The following is a 20,224-nucleotide window of genomic DNA, read 5'->3' as shown; positions in this document are numbered from 1 at the left end:
CTGAATTTCTTTGGGTCTCGGCATGATGTGTAGCTTTTAAGGATCTTGTGGTGGACCTTACTGTGTCAAGCAGCTCCTTTTAAGTGATGCCTTGATTGTGAACAGGTGTGGCACTAATCAGGCCTGGGTGTGGCTAGAGAAATTGAACTCAGGTGTGGACAACCACAGTTATAGTATGTTTTAACAAGGGGGGGCAATCACTTTTTCACACAGGGCCATGATGGTTTGCATTTTTTTCACCTTTAATAATAAACACCTTCATTTACAAATTGCATTTTGTGTTTACTTGTGTTGTCCTCGACTATTGTTTAAATTGGTTTGATGTTCCGAAACACTTAAGTGTGACAAACATGCAAAGGAACAGGAAATGAGGAAGGGGGCAAACACTTTTTCACACCACTGTATGTGTTCTACCAGTCACTCACCTGGCTGCCTGTACAGCACTGAGCTGGACAACTGCATTATCACTGGTAGCATTCTGTAGTGACAAGAAGTGAAGGCCATGATATATGTCAGCACAGCACAGTTAAACAGTTTAGGAGCTATTGCTGGTGGTACTTTTGGGAAAGGCAAATTTATAATAGAAGACTTCACTGAACTGTTACCTGTAAGATGGCATCAAGCGTAACATTTTGCTGTACAAAGAGAAATGTAAAGGAATGTTAGCAGGCACAGTCAGATTTTTCTAAGCATACTTCAAATCGTCATATGAACCACACCAACAGTCAATTGCAGACGCCCGACCACAAAACAGTCCAAAACAGTGCATTTCCCTCCTGTCATTAGAATGCAGTGGTGATACAAAACGTTTCTTTGGATCTCATGCTGCTCTGATAACTCTTTTAACTATGTAATATGCAGGGCACTATATGGATTCAAATTATGAAAAACAAGAAACATGAGCAAATATTTTAAAAACTTTTGCAGCAGACCTAAAAAATTTAACTGACCCTTGATCAACTTATGTAAATGTGATTTTTGTTTACAAGTCTATGTTGAGACTTTAGCAGCTTGTACCTTGGTATCTGACATGAAAATTAGTAATGTAGAATATGCAAAATTCTTGCTGGATGAAGGACATTACAATGAGCTACACCCTCTCTTTTCCCTACTGTAGGGCTGAAAGAATATTGTGGAAGTCCCACCCCACTTCCAGGCTAGCTTGCTTCAGAACCAAGTGATATTTTTGATTAAAATATGTCTCTCTACTAATGGAGGGGCGCTAAAGTTTAAAACCTCATCAGTTTAAAAATAATAGCATTAGCTTTCAACACAGCTCTAACCCAACTATAACAGTGCGTATGTGTCTAACATATAGAACTAACATGAAGCGAAACATCTTGGATCTGTGGTGACACACAGTCATCCAGGTACATTACACATTACCCACATACAGCTTATTATCTTTGGTGGAGAAACTAGAAGGTATCCTGAAATGACATTTATAGCAGCAAGAGAAAGAACTGCAACCTGCAATTATCTGCTTTAGTTTAAAGATATTTGTCTCTGCACTTTTTGATGCCAAAGCAATTCCATGAAGGTTGATGGCATTTCATTTTTAGTGCTCAAAACAAAGAAAATAACATTTAAAAAAAACAGCAGATTGTGTTTCTAGAAACTTTATACTTGTTTCTTGGTTGTGTGGATTATCCTGAGTAAGTGGAACATTATTTCTGGAAAAGACAATTTCAAAAGTAATTCTTCATTGCTGTGAGGAGCACAAACAAAATTTCATTCAACTTAATTGTACTGAGGTGGTGGCAGAAATTGACTAGGAGCTCCCCATCTTTATGAAGAATGTGTGATACAATTGAAAGCTCCAGAACAGCCAGTAAATAAACCATGTGGTGGGATTTTTTTGTCAGCTGTTTATTTCCCCAAGATCCAGAATAAAATTTCAGTCTCACCTTAGGAGAACATGATATTTGTGATGTGGGTGAATTGGTCCATTGAAGTTTGAAATGATAAACATTACTGACAGACAACACATAGGTCATGTAAACGCTTTGATATTTAATTTGCACTCTAAATGTTTTTATTTGGGAGGAAATCCCAGTAAAAACAGACCGTTCCCCAAAGACACATTGTATTCTTACTGAAGCTGTTCAGCTACTGCTACTTGTGTGTATCTACTTGTGTGCATCACACGCAGTTTCACTCACACACACACAAACTTACTCCTTTAAAGTCTGAGTCGACATCAGAGTCATCCAGACTCTCCTCCTGCGGGACATTTCTCTTCTTCAGTAGATGTTCATCCCGTTTGTTCTGACAAGATGAAAAAAGAAAGAAACGCAAGGAGGGGAGGAGATGAAAGCATTAATTAATGCATTCATGATTCATTAAAGTGACAGTGAATATAGACCTACTTCAAAAACAATTGTTCTTTCCCAAACTTTTACTTTCTGGAGTGTAGCCTACATGTTAGAAATCCCCATCCTAAGTGACTAAGTCAGAGAAATCTGCCAGCAGGCTAGTCTACAAAGAAAACACACTCATCTATGAAGGACACTGCACCTTAACCCTCTAAACATACTCAGCAACCCCACATTCATTCAGCGCTGAAACACAAAGACATGGACATGCAGACAGGAAGAAAGACCCACACATCAATCTTCAGGGCATTTCAGCCAGTGGTAGGAGGAGATTCCCTTGCCCTACATTTCTGTGCATCATGCTGTTGTGCGTCACTGATGACTAATCAGCTAGTGCAGTGCCTCTTGCTGCTCGGATCCAGCTTAATGGAATTTGCTAGACCACATCAGTATTTTATAGCAATGACATTATATGCTTTGACATAACGTGTAACATAGCATGTGCTTGTTTGCCATTATTCTTAGACAATCTCTTGAAGCACAATGCTACAGTATCCATCAAGATCTGTTGATTAGAATTACTACCTTAGACGGCCCTATACCAAGACATGCATTTGCAAGTGAACCTGTCCACCGTCTAATATGCGGTTTACATGCCATCTCAACGGTGTCACTTTTGTGCCACGTTGGACCGTCAAAAACACATTTCTTCAGAGCAAAAGGTTGATTAAAATTTAGGGCTGCACGATTGTGGCCAAAATGATGATCACGATTATTTTGATCAATATTGAGATCACGATCAATTATTACAATTATTTCTTGATTTTATACTCACATAGACTATTTATAACCGCTTTTACATATCCATGCTACACACCTCTTATGTTGAAGTTGTATGTTGTACATGTACAGTACATATAGTAGCAACACATGCAAATTATCTGAAATAAGTAGCCTCCACAAGGCTGGAAAGGGCTAGGGGGAGATGTCCAAGCAGCTTGGTGAAAAGAGGTCCACTGTTGGAGCAATCATTAGAAAATGGAAGAAGCTAAACATGACTGTCAATCTCCCTCGGACTGGGGCTCCATGCAAGATCTCACCTCGTGGGGTCTTAAGGATCCAAAGAAAGGTGAGAAATCAGAACAGAACTACATGGGAGGAGCTGGTCAATGACCTGAAAAGAGCTGGGACAACCGTGTCCAAGGTTACTGTTGGTAATACACTAAGACGTCATGGTTTATAATCATGCATCGGACGGAAGGTTCCCCTGCTTAAACCAGCACATGTCAAGGCCCGCCTTAAGTTTGCCACTACAGGAAAACTACAGGAAACGTTTGACTTCTGGAATTGCAAACAAAGGCTACTGTACCAAATAACATTGATTTTCTCAGGTGTTCAAATACTTATTTGCAGCTGTATCATACAAATAGTTTAAAAAAAAAAAATCATACATTGTGATTTCTGGATTTGTTTTTTTTTTATTATGTCTCTCACAGTGGACATGCACATATGATGACAATTTCAGACCCCTCCATGATATCTAAGTGGGAGAAATTACAAAATAGCAGGGTGTTCAAATACTTATTTTCCTCACTGTATGTGGAGAAAACGTTATTCAAGTTGTACCATGTTATCTGTGAAACCTGGTGTTGATTGTACTTATGCTTGGGTTGCTGCCAGTGGAACCAGCTCACAGCTGACGGTTACAGCAGAATGAATGCATATGTCACGTTTGTTCAGTTCAAAATTGATGCATCAAGGGCACCCGGGGTTCAGTTGTATATACCGGTTTGCTCTTTGGTCAGTCGGTCCTGGTTTGACTCCAACCTGCGGCCCTTTGCTGCATGTCATTATCCCCTCTCTCTCTCCCCTTTCACGTCTTCAGCTGTCATTTCAAAATAAAAGGCCTAAAAATGCCCAGAAATGTATCTTTAAAAGATTACTTAAATTTTGATTCCTCAAATCTCTTTAGGCACTGGCCCAATCCCAAAGTCCGGACTCACAGACACACGGACTTTGGTGCGCGTTATTGCAAAATACGGGGGCTAAGGGCATAGGGATGTCCCAATGTTAAATTTCAAAGGGCTTGAGGGTTTGAGTACACGCTTACTGAGCCCTTTCTGTGACTCTGCATCAATGCAGACTTCACCAAAGGGAATTACCCACAGTTCAAAGACATTTACCGCGGAGACCATAGGGAAATCCAGAAATTACAAAAAGGTAAACAACAGCGCGACCCATGACCACGGAACGGACCTGTTGTCCGGCTTGTAAAACAAGAATTTGAAAAGATTTGGAATCAGCCAGCCGTCTCTTGTACCTTGGCCGTGTAGAAATCAACAAACTTAAAATGAAAATTTCCAAACCGGCAACTGTTGGCAACATCTTGGTCATTAAACGTTACCAAGGTAATATGTAATCGTGTGAAGTGCTGTCCCAATCCCATTTATACCTTTCTCAGACACTCACTCACTTAGCACCTGAGATCAATTAAGTCTGTGAGTCTTTAGTCCTTAGTCCTCAGGGCTCACTTTGGGATTGGGCCAATGTCATCGTAAAGCAGAAGCTGTACAATGATCCAAAGCGCATATCCAAACTCAGCCCCTGAACTAACATCAATCCAACTGAGCATGGGTCTCACTTACTGAAGGACAGAATGAAGGTGAAGATTATCGGCAACAAGCGAGACGTTAAGACACCTGCAGCTTGTGATGTTTGTGATTGGTCACAGACTTGAGCAATTAGTGATTGCAAAGAATATGCACTCAAATCTATGTGACAATTCCTACACCGTTCATCTGATTTATAGATGGTAACAACCTCAAATTTAAGCTGAAAGTTGGCATTTTACTCTTATTAATCCTAGATACATTTTTAGCCCATGGTGTAGAATAAAGGACCAAAACAACCCAAAACTATGCCATAAGCACAAAACTGGTCATTGCACAATGCCCACTAAAAGTCCATAATTTGCTCCTACAATCAACACAGATGATAGCACTACATACTCTTTCCTTTCAATTCCATCATTTTGCTGGAACAGTGGGAGTGCAGCAAATCAACAACAAACACGGTAGCCTGGTAACAAAAACTCCTCCTGGCCCAACATCATTTGGCAACATACTGTGTTGGCCATATTGAATACATGCCGAGTATAATACCTTGCAGCTTGGGGGATGGACCAAACAAGTATTTTTGGTTTGTAATTAACACACTATGACTGTTAATTAACTCTAACTATTTAACTATTACCTATTAACTGTCTAGGGGGGGGGGGGGGTTAAAAAAGGTGTGCTTCCAAACATAACTGACAAAAGAAAACCAAAAATGCACAGGTGAATGATGATTTGTTAACATATGAGCCACTTCACTTAAGGGCAAGCAATATCGTTGATATAAACAATGAATTAAATGATTATTATCAAGCCTAATTTGATCCCAGCAAACACCCCCCCACATCTTAGATTTTCTTTTTCTTTTTTAATTTAATTTTAATTTATTTCCAATTTTACTTATTTAGGTGTATGTGTTTTATTTGAGAATTATTTTTTCTGTCTTTCTGGCCCAGATTGCAGTATAGTGTGTGTTTAGTGCTGTTACATCTTGTTAAATGTTTTCCACATGAAAAAACAATAACAACTTTAATTATAAAAACAAAACCCTTAATTAAATGCCTAGTGGTGCCAGGTGCAATAAACTTAAAAGGACAATTCTGCTTTTTTCAAACTATTATCTATAGAATGGAGGGTTGCTTTCTAATGGCTCTCAGCAAATAATGGTTTAGTTTTTTTTAGTTTATTTTCTCAGTGGTCTAGGATCTGAGACAGATTTATAATACTTTGACTTAGTGGTGTATTTGTGTGTAGACAGATGATGTATCTTTTTTTACCTTTCTCAACTCAACCGTCACCTCATTTCGATGTCTTCTCATAGTCTGCAACAAGAAAAGAAAGACAGCAAATGAGAAAACATTTAGTTTTTTTAATTTTTCTGAAATTTAAATGAAAAAAAAAAAAGCATTGCGCGGAAAAACAATTGCTGGTTACATGTTTAACAAAATTGCTTAATAAATTAACAAAATATGGGCAAAAGATATCAAATTGTGTCTTTTCCATTAGATTGCACGCCTTAATAACACAAGTAATTTGGTGACCATATAACCATTTAAAAATGTGAGGCAAGCATATGACTTTTTCAGTTTAGGCATAAATCTTTGACTGAACCTTGAAAACAGAAACCACAACCAACACACATGAAGTTAAGAGATCTATAAAACAACTAAAACAAATACAGCACAAGCAATGAGAGACTGTCTTTGCAGAGGGTTTGCAGTTCATCCCGAAAAGTTTGAGATGGTCTAAGATCTTGTGACTGTTTAAAGAGGTTCATGTTGCTTTCCTAAATAGCCTCTTATGTCATCTGGGACAGTCATAACTCAGGAGGCTGTGGAGCAGAGAGGTGTCTCCCAAACACTGATAAACAACATAAATGCCATCACACTAAACCAAACAAAAATGTCCCTTAAACAGCAGAACATCAAATACAGCATACAAGGTCCAGCCTGTATGTCTACAGAAGTGAATGTGGTAGACTTTAATTGGCTTTATTTGCCTAATTCTATTGGTGGTTGGCTGTGTACCCAAAATATGAACATTTCCTAAAAATTTAAGTATATATGCCTAAATTGCTGGAGTACATGTAGGCACCACAATAATTACCCCAAAAATGACATCAGTAGTTCTGCAAGGCAATAAAGATATGGTATTAAGAAATGCTTGAGCAATCTAAGCCATAAACACATGCTGTATGAAATCCCAACCAAGTGAGACTTTACTGCTTTGCAAATCAAAGCTGTTCCTAATTATGTCATGAAAAAAAGGGCAAACTGTTATGCCTGACCTACATAAATAAAACCCAAACGGGCATTTTCTTCCATCCTGTAGACAGAGGCATCAATTTAGAAAAACTCAAATTCCTGCATAGGCTCTTAAGGGGGCCCAGGTCAGACATCCAAGATTCCTGAAATAGCATCAGGGATACAAAGTATGTCTGTCATGGTAGCCACGTGCTTGTCACACTCACACTGACTCTGAGTTTCAAAACAACCACCTTTTAGGCATTTGAGGGTCAAAACAGTACCCTGACAGATTTTGCAGAGCCATTTTCAGAAATACCTTGGTTTGGCTCTTTGGTGGTAAACCAATAAGGCTGAGAGAGTTGCATTTTGATATAAAATATATGTAAAATACGACCTTAACACGTCAAGATACTATTTGTTAGTGTGACATCTTCCCTTGGTCCAACACTGTTAGCTTCCTTTATCCTGTCTGAACACAATCTTTGCCAAATTGTTTGGTCACCATGTCACTGGGCATTACAGACAAATGCTGTCAAAGAGATTTATAATTAGACTTGTTAGTTGAATGATGCTGCAATACCAAAGTGTTTTGGACTGTGAGTTTGGTAGCAGACCAGATGGTATAACGTTACTATTGGTGGTGGTGGTGGTGGTTATGTGACTTGACCACAAAAAAAAAAAAAAAAAAAAAAAAAAGGATCAAACTTTATTCCTAATCGTCACATGCACACACCTCAATGTTGTGAATTTTTTTTACTGCATGTAACCCATTCGAAGTATTAGGAGCAGTGAAGAAACCTAATGTCCTTGTTTAATATAGCAATGTCAACTTAAAACACTAACCACTGAGAAATGTGTGCGATAACATAACGTTAGACCAAGTCATAGTAGTCCTGCTGGCTCAATGTTTAAAATTCCAATTCAGTAACTTAAAATGTTTAAGTTAGACATTTATAGTTAGTTCACGTGATGTTTTCTTTTTGTCTTTTGTATTTGCTCTTTATTTTAATTTATTTATGTTGTTATTTGATTTTATTGCCTCATACTTGTTATGTTGACCTCTGGATATCCTGCTTTTGGCTTGTTTTTTCTGTCAAAGACAACTGTCTTTATATACACACAGTTAATATTATACAACATGTACAGTGTTTCACATCAAAGAACCATAAAACTAAAATCCTCGCATCATTACAATCCAGCTGACTGTTTAGTGGCTCACCTGGCTTTACATGCTCTATTTGCTTGACAACGTTAGCAAGCTAACAAGGAGGGGCAATGTTTGGTTAGGGTGGATGTGGACCAACCATGTGATTCAGCCTAAACCGATGTTTTAATAATAATGACAAACGTATGTAACGTTCACAACTTAACGTACGTGTTACTCAAGTCCATCTGCCTTGAAAACCTAGCAAATGTCAAGATTATGGTGCAGGCCTGGCCCAGTATTTCTAGCGACCGGCGTCCATCCAACTAGCTAGCTGGCTAGTTAACGTTAGCTGACAGTGACAGCTACATCCTCTCCTGCTCTTAATTCTTCCAATTCCAAAGGTCCGACTGTCATGTTGCTTACTCTTTACAAAACATATTCCGAATATTGGTAGGCCACTTGTGTTAGCTGCCTAACAATGATCCTAACAGCTTAATATCGGCTGGGAATTAACCGTTAACAAGATAGGCCAATAAGCACTTTTGATGGCGAACTCTTCACGTTAGCTTACGTTAGCTGGCAGCTGCAGTCGGGCCAGGCTCCCTAACGAGGCCCAAAGACTATCGTTTTCTACGCAAAACATACTCGATACATGTTGTTTACACTTGCATGTATATGTCAGCTCACCTCGACATCACGTCCTTTATTTTTAAAGCTCTTGATGCGGTGGTTTTCCAAGCCGGCGTTTTCTGCCATGGCTGTATGGGGTTTTGCTATAACTCCGGCTTTCGGGATATCCTCCGTGAAAGACGAGGCACGGCAGCTCCTGCGCCGTTGCTGCTGGAACCGGAGAAGGGGAGGAGGACGACGTACGTACGTAACAGATAGCAGAGTGAGGGGAGGAGTAAATCCGAATTAGAATGTATTTATTTGTTAATTGCGTAGTAACAAACACAGGGAATTAGCCCTGGTGGCTGGTGCATACTGTATCAAAAGAACAAAATGAACAGTAAACAATAAAGCAAAGTAATGCAACTGACAAGAACATATAGAATAGCTATGATTACAACAAATAATCGATATGTAACTGCCCGAGGAGATAAGGCTTGCTGAATCACTGACTTCTTTTATATCACTAATTAAAACACATTATTACTAGCTTTCATGTGATGTTATATTTTTATTGTTTTTGTATCCTTTTACTTTTTGTCTGTTCATCGCTCTTTTTTCTTCTTCTTCTTTTTTTGTCCTTTAGAGCTGTTCCATCTTTTGTTGTAGGCCTAGTTATGTGTTTGTGCTGTAGGCTACATTTATGTTTTGTAAATGCTTTTGTTTCTTCTGTTAAAACACTTTGTAAGCTGTAGTTTTTTAAGATGCTATACAAATAAAAACAGTTAACTGTTAGAAATAGGCTGTGTTGGTTTAGTGAATAATGTGCAAAAATAGTTAAGGAATGTGCTAAAGTTCAGGATCTAGAATATGTGCAATGGTAAGGTATATACAGTAGTCCAGGATGTTAGTTAATGTAGTGACTAGGTGTGGGGGGAGGGTAATCAATTCAATTCAATTTTAATCGTAGTATCGAATCATAACAAGGGTTTTCTAGAGACACTTAACAGATAAAGTAGGTTTAGTCCAACCTCTATAATTTACAAAGATCCAAATATTCCAGTAAGTCCTATAAGAGCAAGCAGTGGCAAGGAAAAACTTCCTTTTAGGCAGAAACCTTGAGTGGTGAGTAAAACTTCCTTTTAGGGAGAAACCTCGACCAGACCCATGCTCTTGGTGGCAACTATGGCAATAATAGTCACAATAAATATGCAGGGTGTAGCAGGACATAGAATGACGTAGCAGGGTGTAGCTGGACAATGTAGGGCACTGTGCGGCGCAGCAGGGCATTTAAGGGCACGGCAGGGCATAAAAGCTTGTAGCAGGGCGCCTAGCAGGACCACGGCAACTGCTGCAACCTTTTAGGTGTCAATCAAATCCAGAGAAAACTGCGGGGCAAGAAAACATAAGGGCTCCAGGGAACAAGCTCCCCAGAGCTAGGTTTGTTACAACCGTTTGCCCAGCGATGAAATAAAAGAAGAGAGAGGAGCTCAGTGTGTCAAAGGAAGTCCCCCGGCAGTCTAAAACTATAATAGCATAGCTAAGAGCTGCAGAGAAGTAGAGATTGGAAGGGGGCACGCCATGACTGTGGCTACCCACCCTCCCCCACCGGTCTAGGCAAACGGTTGTAACTCCTCACTCGTCATTAAGCTTTATCAAAGAGGAAAGTTTAAAGTTTACTCTTAAATGTGGTGATGGTGTTTGTCCCCCGAACCCAGACTGGGAGCTGGTTCCACAGTAGAGGAGCTTGAAAAGGCTCTTGCGTCCATTCTACTTTTATAGACCCTAGGAATCACAAGTAACTCTGCATTCTGGGAGTGCAGTGCTCTAGAGGGACATATGAGCTTTATAAGATATGATGGTGTTTGACCATTCAGAGCTTGGTGGGTCAGGAGAAGCATTTTAAATTCCATCCTAGATTTTACAGGATACCAATGCAGAGAAGCTGACACAGTAGAATTATGATCTATTTTCTTAGTTCTTGTCAGAGCAACTGCTGCAGCATTCTTTATCAACTCAACTCATCAAAGTCAGAAGGGACTTATTTGAGCAACCTGATAGTAAGGAATAGTCCAGCCTGAAAGTAATAAATAAATGGACTAGTTTTTCAGCATTGTTTTGAGACAGGATGTGTCTAATTTGGCAATGTTACAAAGGTAAAAAAGGCTGTTCTTTAAGGTTTGTTTTAGGTGGGTGTTAAAGGATATATCCTAATCAAAAATAACTCCTAGATTTCTGACAGTGGTGCTGGAGACCAGGACAATGTCATCCAGAGTAGCTATCTCTTTAGATAATGAGGTTGGGAGATGTTTAGGGCCCAGTACAATAACCTTGGTTTTGTCTGAGTTTAACATCAGAAAATTGTAGGTCATCCAGGATGTTACATCTTTAATGCATGCTTAAAGTTTAGCTAACTGACTGTTTTTTATGACTTGGTTGATAATTGATAATTGGGTGTCATACACAGTGATCATAGTGTCACAATGTCATACAGTGGAAGTTAAGTTAGTGTTTCCTAATAATATTGCCTAGATGAAGCATATATAAGGTGAATATAATTGGTCCAAGCACTGGGCCTTGTGGAGCGCCATGGCTAATGTAAGCGTTCCTGGAGGATTCCTCGTTAACATTAACAAATGGAAATTTATCAGAGAAACCAGCTTAATTTCTTTAATGACAACTAACTGTTCCACTTTCTGTAACAGGATGCTATGGTCAATAGTGTTGAATGCAGCACTAAGATCTAGTAAGACAAGTCCTTTGTCTGAACCAGTTAGAAGATCATCAGTAATTTTTGCAAGTGACATCTCTGAAAGTCCTCAAATATTCTATTGCTATGTCGTAAGTCATAACTGTGACTAAATGATCTTGGAGAGAAAGGGAAGATATAGGTGTATTTGGCTAAGACCTAAGGATCGAGGGTGGTTTTTTTTTCAGAAGAGGTTTATCACAGCTACTTTAATTGGCTGTGGTACAGCAAAGTGGCAGTTGGACAAGCCCCCCCCTCCTCAATAGCTACAGAAACAGAAATGGCACTAAGGAAAGCTCATTGTGGGATTGGCTCTAGTAGCTGTAATTCTGAACTAAGGCTGAATTTTGGGAAAGAGACTTCAGATACAGTATTAAGGGACCACTAAGGCCTATATAAAAGCATCCAAAAAGCACCATGTCATGGGACCTTTAAGGTTAGGATAACCGACTGGTCAGGGGATAGGATTAGCGTAAGCATGGACGCCTGGCGTGTGAATGCTATTAAAGGAAGGGTCTTGCCTAATAGCTGAGTGGGTTCCAGACCTACAACTCCTTGAAGGGACGGCAGATTGCAGCATAATTACTGCATGGGCTACCCGGCTTCATCAACGCAGTAATAATAAAATCACCTTTGACTAATTGGCCACAACAGACTGGATCGATCAAAGTTGAGCAGCTCAATTGCTATTTTTACGCATATAACAGTAAAGATGATTCTCTGACAAAAGTCTGCTTTCAGACACAAATATTTAATGAATCAACAATATTTGGATTTGCTTGTACAATAACATCAGTGCAAACAATCATCAAGACAAGAGTTTGAAATATTTAGGTCACACTTCAGCAGCAGATATGCAATGCAACACAACAGATTGACATTTTTAACCATACATCTCTAATCAGAGACAGCCAGCACCAGCTCTGGTAATATTTGGATATTAAGAATAAATACACCAGGAGAGAAAAGTATTGGGAAGCTAAAGGGCATTTCGTTAATGAGATTTAGAAAATACGTTAGTATCAGCCATTTAAGAAACAATTTCCAGAACCTTCACCTCGTTACAAAGTCAACCTGGCTGTCCCCTGGAACGTGCACACGTTTATTCTAAAACATCTCTGTGTCAACTCAAATTGAAGCAGTGACATGAATAATAAACTGTTGCAATATTCCAGCTTTCAACTGTATTTTAAAAGAAGGCAACATTAAAGTGAATGATATAATGTTGAATGATGTTTAAGTATTGGTAGCTCATCCTTTCATTCACAAACTCTTGCTGGCCAAACAACATTGTCATACCAAAGACACATTACTTCATTTTAAATAAATACGAATAAATATAGGGTGTATGCGGAGATGTCAGTATGCTGGCATTTAGGAGATTACCAGTGGTGTAGTCTAATATATCGTAGTGGGAATACTGTACTGTATTAAGGCTAGAATCTGCCTTTGGGAGGGGGGTGTAATAGCGGGGGGTCTGGGTGTCCTCCCCCTGGGAAGTTTTGAGCATTAACGACTTAATTTCCTATATTCTGATACACTTTTATGCACCAATTTACAGTGGAAATACCTTTATATAGCATACGTGCAGAAGAAAAACAGAGGTCATAATTAAACATATCAAAAATATAACAGAAAGTATGTTGTTGTGTGTCATTGCGCATTTTTAAGTGGGTATAAGGAAATCCTGGAACTTTCTTTGTGGGTATACTGCGTATACATGGACTACACGACTGGAGATTACGTAACCAAAAACGTAAGTCTATAGCAATGTCAATCAAACATGGCTTCTGATCCTGAATAATGGGAACATTTTAACATTACATCCACTGTCCGGCCTCTACAAAAAGATTGACAACGTAAGCAGCAATTGAAAGTGTTTCAATCAACACAGGGTGATTACCACTAACACAAGGTAATGATTTGATAGTTAAACATCAGCATATTCATAGCCGACCAATGATCAGGGATCCCCACTCCTTTAAGGATAGTCAGACATCAATCCAGAGCATCAGTCGAGAGACAGAGTAATAGCAAAACAAGAGGCATTCAAGCCACACATAATATTACCCAATCAAGGTTAAACTGTAGTGTCACAAAGGCTGCTATGAGATATAGAGGAGGTTGACAAAGTAAAGAAGGGCAGAGGCAAAAGTGCTCCTTTAGAAGATTTGTTGCTCAAAGAGGATCTTCTCAAATCCTTGTGGAGCTGTGTGATAGAAGTCACTAAACTGGCAGTCTAAGATGGCGCTGTCATCCACTGGAACAAAAGAAGGGATAGGGATTGTATACATTAGCACTATACAATAAGAAGATAAGGTAAAAAATACAGTAAGGTAAAAGAAAAATGTTTTCACAATTTTTGACATCTCATGTATTGTTTATATCCCTGTTTCAGTATTTCTTTTAAAGTTAATGCATGTACATTACGTCAGACATTCAAATCCAAGATGGATGTTATGTTGGTTACAATAATACATCAAATGTATGATGCTTAGCCACATTGTAAATAATTACATAACTCAATTTAGTTTATTATATTTCTCAGTTAAATGTAATGTACCCAGGACTCCCTGGGAAGCCCTTGTGTTATTGGTAAAGTAAAATGCAATTGAATTGATGTCATATCTTACTCTGGGTCAATCATATGATGAACAAGCAATCATTCCAGCACTTTGTCTTATTTATTCTGCAAAAGGTATTTGCTCTGCATAAATTAGGTCAAATGCATTCAAATGCAAATGATATCGGTCCTTAGGTAGAGAAGTAGCATGTTCTCCAGAGCAAACACTTTCCAAAGCCATCACACAGCATCCTACTGTGACCCTGTTTGGTTTACCAGTTGTCCATCTTAGGTGTGGTTAAAACAGAGGTTATGTTTGTACATTAGATCTCTTCCCTAACCACTCATCTCAAATCAAGTAATTTCCTGTGCATGTCACAACTTTCTAAGGAACTGAAAGAAAGTTTTTCCCCCCAAATGTAAACTCTGAAACATCCACTGTAAAATGAGCTAAAACCAATTGGATATTGTTGGAAAATACAATAAATGAATGGAATCAATCGTTCCAAAAGAGCAATGACAAAACTAAGAACTATGCTACTGTGCCACTGCAGCTCCTGGAACTAATTTGGTGAAAACTCTCTCAAAAAAAAAAAAAAGCTTAAATGTTTTCTTTCCAAAAGTAGTCAGTTAATTTAGCTGATTAGCTTAACACCAACCTGACAGGAAAAGCTAGTCAATGAAATCACCCTTTGACCAGAATAAAACCAGCATGTCCTAAATCTCTGTGACAAGGCTGTCCCTTACTGCTAAAGACTTTGTTTTGATTAGACCTTATTACTCACACTTGGATGTGTAGAATCGGTTTATATGCAACAACAAAAAAAAAAAAATCACATTTAAGTACAAGAGCCCAAAATGAGCAGAGTAGTGTAAAAAAAAAAAAAAAAAAAAAAAAAAAATCACAAATACAGCCCTCTAGTGGAATAGAATTGTAAGTGCCATTTTGGTATTTCTAAGGAAACACTTTGACAATAAATGTTTACATAAATTGCTACAATTGGAACAGTTGTTAACATAAAATGATCCTGAGATTAACAATCCTTGGTAACAAGTCAGCCTATCAAGCCAACACATAAACTTACCATAAACAACAGGGTATACAGTGCCTCGGATCCCTGAGGCAGGACAATGCATGTTCTTTCCATTCAGATATAAATTCAGCTCCACGTGGTCATATGTGATGCCCTGAGGAACACAAACAAAACTGAAATTAATCTTAGATTGTCTGCATGTAAACATGATTGCACATTTGCACAGGTTTTAATTATCAATAAGCAACCTTCCTATGTGTAACTTGGCTATTCCAAGTTTGTGTCTGCAATCTATTTAAAATATAGGCGACACTGTCGCACTGAATGCTTGCTCTTGGGGGGAATTACTAGAATTGTTGGATCCTTGTAAATTATATTGTGGTCTAGACCTACTCCATCTGTCAAGTGTCTTGAGAGAACCTTTGTTATGAATTGATGTGGCAGTAGCTCAGTCCATAGGGAGTTTGGTTGGGAACTGCAGGGTCACTGGTTCAAGTCCCCGTAAGGACCAAAAAGTAGCCACTTCACCTCCGGGCACTGCTAGGTGCAGTTGACCAAGGCACCGTACCCCCCCAGCCGCTCAGGGCGCTGATTCGGCTGGCAGCCCACTCACTCTGACATTGCTACATTAGTGCATGTGTGTGTCTGTAGTTCAGGACTATGTGTACACTAACAAAGTGTGGACACAGAGTGTAACTCGTAATTTCCCCATAGGAGATCAATAAACAGATTAAATTAAATAAAATTGAATTAAACTCTTTTTTAGCACACGTCAAGAGGAGCAGGAAAACCTTCGGGAAAGCTAAATAGCATTTAAATAAAAAAAAGGTATGCATATGTTTTTAGTTGCTGTCCTCTACAGCCTGCAGTTACACTTGGCATTACAAAAACAATTTTCTGGTGGATTAAAAATGTTGCTACCTTATTATTTTTAGACTTTGTAAAAACATTATATGAGTCATCTGCACATAGAGGACCTGCTGATTGAAAGCGCAAGTTAAAGTTATAAATATGCACTTAACTGAGCAGAAAAGTAGTGCAAGACTGGCCTTCATGGTAAACTCTTTTCCAAAGAGTTAAAATAGCACTGTAATGTGTGTGGGTAGCTTGAATCAAAAAACATCAATAAATGCTTGTGTTCTAAAAAAAAAAAAAAAAGATGTCAGTTGCTGAACAGTCAGTTTGTATTTCGTGATCATTGTTCCAGGAGTCAGTGATAGTAAATGTGGTTTTAACACAATGCTCCATGAGCCTGCAGGCCCTGCCAGAAAACATTTAGATGCAGATCAGCTGTGTTATTACAGTACAGGGCCTCCATTTCTGAGCCTGTACTAAATGAGCAAGAATCACTTAATTTAGGCTGTGATGATAACACTAAGTTAATTAAGTTTACTGACTGACAGATTGGCTGACCTGAATTTAACTCAAGGTGAAAATGTCTTAAATATATAATATAATATAATATAATATAATATAATATAATATAATATAATAAGTCTCCAGTATTGCCAGTGAAGGACTTAGGCGGTTGCCAAAGTCACAAAGTGCAGGTAGTGATAGCTTTAGCTGTTTTGGTCTCTTCTTTAGCAGGAACATAGTGTTATAAAATATGCACGACTAGAAATAAAGCAAGACAACAGGTTTTAACGTATTTATATTTTGTGTTTGGGAAAAGGACAAAACAAGGGTTGTCTTATTATGTTGGGCGCAATGTCAACCACTGCTTTGTGTAGATAACGACATGCTTGCTGTCAGTGATAAATAGACTCAGCATGAGTCTTAAAACAGCTCCACAATCCATGTTTTTCCAGACTCAACGTCTGTGCTTATTTACTTCATATTTTACTAAATGATTTGTTAGTCCTTAATGACAGGAATGATAGTTTGTAAAAAGAAGAAAAAAATGCAAACAATAAATGTTGTCTTGTTATAATGAAAAATCTGTTATGATTTATAAACTGATGCCAAATAGAAAAAGGATATACAGTATGGCCCATATTAGACCAAGTATTACAATGTGGCTATGACGATGTCAGCCAGCTGCTTTGGAAAAAAACACCAAATTCTGCTTTAAGTTTTATAACACAAAATCTACAGCCTTAGGAAAAGATGGCTAAATCTGTGTAAAGATTCAACTGATTTAGGAAATTACCTTTGTGCACCCATGTCAGACAAGACAAATCTTATTTTTATAAGAATTTTTTTGGGGCTTTTTTCCCCTTTATTAGATAGACAGGAAAGGTGGGAGGGATTGGGGATGACACACAGCAGAGGGCCGCAGGCCGGACCGGAACCCAGCCCACATGGGGCGCACGCCCACACCGGGCGAGTCAGAGGTCGCACCGACAAGACAAATCTTTATCTTTGGAATGAAAACAGACTTACTTGCTCATATGATTCATATGAGCATTAATAATTTTAGTGTCTGTCAGCTTACGCTTCTCACGATGTTGATTCTAAGAAAAATAAGTTAATTCTGTTAAGCTTTGCAAGCAACTGGCAACACTTAAACCGTCCAAAGATTAGGCCATCAAACCTAAATTCAGGATCAAATAAAGTTACACATTTTGCACTTACCACAATGTCACCCTCCTGGGGAAGGCTGTTTGCTGGTAGGCGATTCTTCTCTTCATTATTGTGGTACACAGACCCATCATGCCTCAGGACTAGGCTGTTTGTGTCTCTGCCCATAGGCACTTGATTAAGATTCACTTTCTGCGTAGCCACACCTATTCCCCACACACCTGGACACAAGGTTTTTAATTTTAAAACACTTTTAACCACAAAGATTAAAATGTATTTATATTTATGACAAAGGCCAGCAGTAAGAGAAAAAATAATAAAACAAGATTTGTATGCAAACCAAATTCGCAATTGAATGCCAGTATAAAGCTAGTGTGACTTTGTCATATATGGAAGAAAGCTAATTTCTTGTGCTTCAAATACTGTCTTTGTAAGTGTACATAATTCCACTAGTGAGCATGAAGTCACAAGACGGTGTAGCTAGCTACAAAAAACAGATGCTCTGGACGCAGCGTGTCAGTATCAATAAGTCCAAGAGGAATGCAACAGAAAATCTTAATCTATCTGGAAAGAAGAAAAAAGGCAGCAGAAAGCCAAGCTCTTACCAGTGGACTGGATCTTAAACTCAAAATAACTTTTGTTCTGGTGCAGGGGAGCGTTGGCCAGACAGCCTCCAGTGCCACATATCCTTCGGCCGCTCTTAACAATGACAACATCTGTGCCTACAAAAGAAAGGCAATAGTACATCTTGCTGTTAAAACACATCTTTGAAAATATTTTCAAATCAATTAAGCAACAATTTCCATGTTGATAAATCTGCCAATTAATCAGCTGTTAATTAATACCCTTTTTGAGTGTATTTCATGTCAGAAAATGAGCATCACTATTCCTTTGTCATTTGTCACAAGATGACAACTTCAAAAGGGCTTGTTTTTTCTAGCCAACAACCCAAAGATAACCATTTTTCAATCAAAAAGTCAGGTAAAAACAGCAAATCTTCACATTTGAGAAGCTGGAAACAGAATGTTGGAGATTTGTGCTTGATAAATGACTAAGGATTACATAGATAATCAAAATTGTTGCTGGTTCATTTTTCTGTGGATGGATTATTCAACTAATTATTTTAGCACAAAGCCAATTGCTGTTGTTTTATTTAGGTTAATCAGAGTAAAAGAATTTGCTATTATAAGCGTATGGTCAATAACCAAGAAACCAGTTGTTGAATTTGAATAATTCTTCAATTTGCATTATCCTCGTGAAATGTCTTCAAAATGTAAGATGAATCAAATTAAACTGTGGTCAATCATACGTTACAGTCCTGTATGAAAATATCCAAAAGCACATTTACTAAGAATATGCTTTTCAGTGAAGTAAGATATATACTGTTCAAAATGTGAATTCTACCTACTTTCTGGATTTTTAAATAAGGGAGAAAGTGTAGATGAACCAGATAGGTCAAACAAAGTATCAAAAATAGAACACATTTGAGTGTATTGTCTTACCAGAGGAAAAATAATAATAAAAAGGTTAAGAATAATACTGAATAAAATAAAAGTACAAATTAAAAGAATAAAATGAACCAATTGGTCCATTCTTTATATTATAGCTCTGTCTAAGATTTTTATTAATAATTGAACAAAAACATACACGAAAAAATTATTCAAAACAGAATAACGATACTTTTAATTGAAGAGAAATAAATGAGATAACGTTAGCTGTCGCCCGTGTAGAGTTTAACCTTACATGAGCTAGCTAAGCGTTCAAATTTCACGAGTCACCCTGTATTGACAAAAAAATAATAACCCTGAAGAACGTGTGTTAAGGATGATTATGTTGTAAAACACAGCTGCATCCAGTAAATGCGACTAAAAAACATTCAACTTCAGAGGTTGAAACACTGCAAGCAGCTATCGGTTGGCTAACTGTTAGCTATAATGCTAAAAGCGGAAGTTGCTCATTTGTAGACTTCAACATGTCTGTACAACAGCTGTGACCTTACTTACCCATGTGGTGAGTATCTAACTGAACAGTAGGCATTTCTTTAAGGGGAATATGCCCCGATCCGCCATCTCCGCAGCAGCCTAGACAACACGTAAACATCGCAGCCATTCTTGCTCCCGATACTAGCTAGCTAAACAACATCCGGAAACACACTCATGCCATCATCCAACCAGTGTGCTAGAGAAAGACATCGCTCTGCATCACACCAACGAGCGCTTGGCGTTAAAACGTCAGACTCCACTTACACAACAGCGACGCATGGCGGCGGAGTGTGGAGCTGCATAAGCCCCTGCTACCAAAGTGTATCCAATCACAGTGGCTAAGATAGGCAGTTGCTACTGATGGCATGGAAACAAGGGAAGAAAATCAAGGTCAACATTTCTCCACGTGACTACGTAACTATTGGGTATCGATGTTACATAACC

At 38.4% G+C, this 20,224-nt stretch overlaps 3 protein-coding genes across 3 annotated transcripts in view; all 3 read right to left on the bottom strand.

The window, feature by feature from the left end:
• Positions 1-4,014, bottom strand: part of LOC117952431 (RCC1 and BTB domain-containing protein 1-like) — a 27,764-nt gene extending 23,750 nt beyond the window's left edge. Inside the window, exon 1 of the mRNA XM_034884722.1 lies at positions 4,010-4,014. The gene's annotated coding sequence lies outside the window, so the exon portion shown is untranslated. The remainder of the gene's footprint in view (positions 1-4,009) is intronic.
• Positions 1-9,268, bottom strand: part of kpna3 (karyopherin alpha 3 (importin alpha 4)) — a 20,534-nt gene extending 11,266 nt beyond the window's left edge. Inside the window, exons 1-5 of the mRNA XM_034884724.1 lie at positions 9,008-9,268; positions 6,205-6,249; positions 2,179-2,268; positions 606-635; positions 426-478 (exon numbers count right to left, since the gene is read on the bottom strand). Of these exons, the coding sequence (XP_034740615.1) occupies positions 426-478; positions 606-635; positions 2,179-2,268; positions 6,205-6,249; positions 9,008-9,076 (287 nt within the window). The 5' untranslated portion in view covers positions 9,077-9,268. The remainder of the gene's footprint in view (positions 1-425; positions 479-605; positions 636-2,178; positions 2,269-6,204; positions 6,250-9,007) is intronic.
• A 3,894-nt stretch (positions 9,269-13,162) lies between these two features.
• Positions 13,163-20,046, bottom strand: spryd7b (SPRY domain containing 7b). The gene is made up of 5 exons (XM_034885123.1): positions 19,802-20,046; positions 18,404-18,520; positions 17,853-18,019; positions 15,327-15,429; positions 13,163-13,938 (listed from the first exon to the last, which is right to left on the bottom strand). The coding sequence occupies exons 1-5, from the start codon at positions 19,905-19,907 to the stop codon at positions 13,841-13,843; spliced, it is 591 nt and encodes a 196-aa protein (XP_034741014.1). The 5' UTR covers positions 19,908-20,046; the 3' UTR covers positions 13,163-13,840.
• Between the last annotated feature and the right edge of the window lie 178 nt (positions 20,047-20,224).

The sequence above is a fragment of the Etheostoma cragini genome, chromosome 11 (assembly GCF_013103735.1).
Source record: "Etheostoma cragini isolate CJK2018 chromosome 11, CSU_Ecrag_1.0, whole genome shotgun sequence".
NCBI classification, from domain to species: Eukaryota; Metazoa; Chordata; class Actinopteri; order Perciformes; family Percidae; genus Etheostoma; species Etheostoma cragini.
The sequence above is the reverse complement of the archived record's forward strand: the minus strand, read 5'-3'. Positions and strand labels throughout refer to the sequence as shown.

Coding starts and splice junctions, on each gene's coding strand:
- spryd7b (XM_034885123.1), bottom strand. CDS start 19,907: ATGGCTGCGATGTTTACGTGTTGTCTAGGCTGCTGCGGAGATGGCGGA. Junction 15,430..17,852: donor CCCAGGAGGGTGACATTGTG/GTAAGTGCAAAA, acceptor TGTGTTCCTCAG/GGCATCACATATGACCACGT. Junction 13,939..15,326: donor TGTATACCCTGTTGTTTATG/GTAAGTTTATGT, acceptor CTTTTGTTCCAG/TGGATGACAGCGCCATCTTA.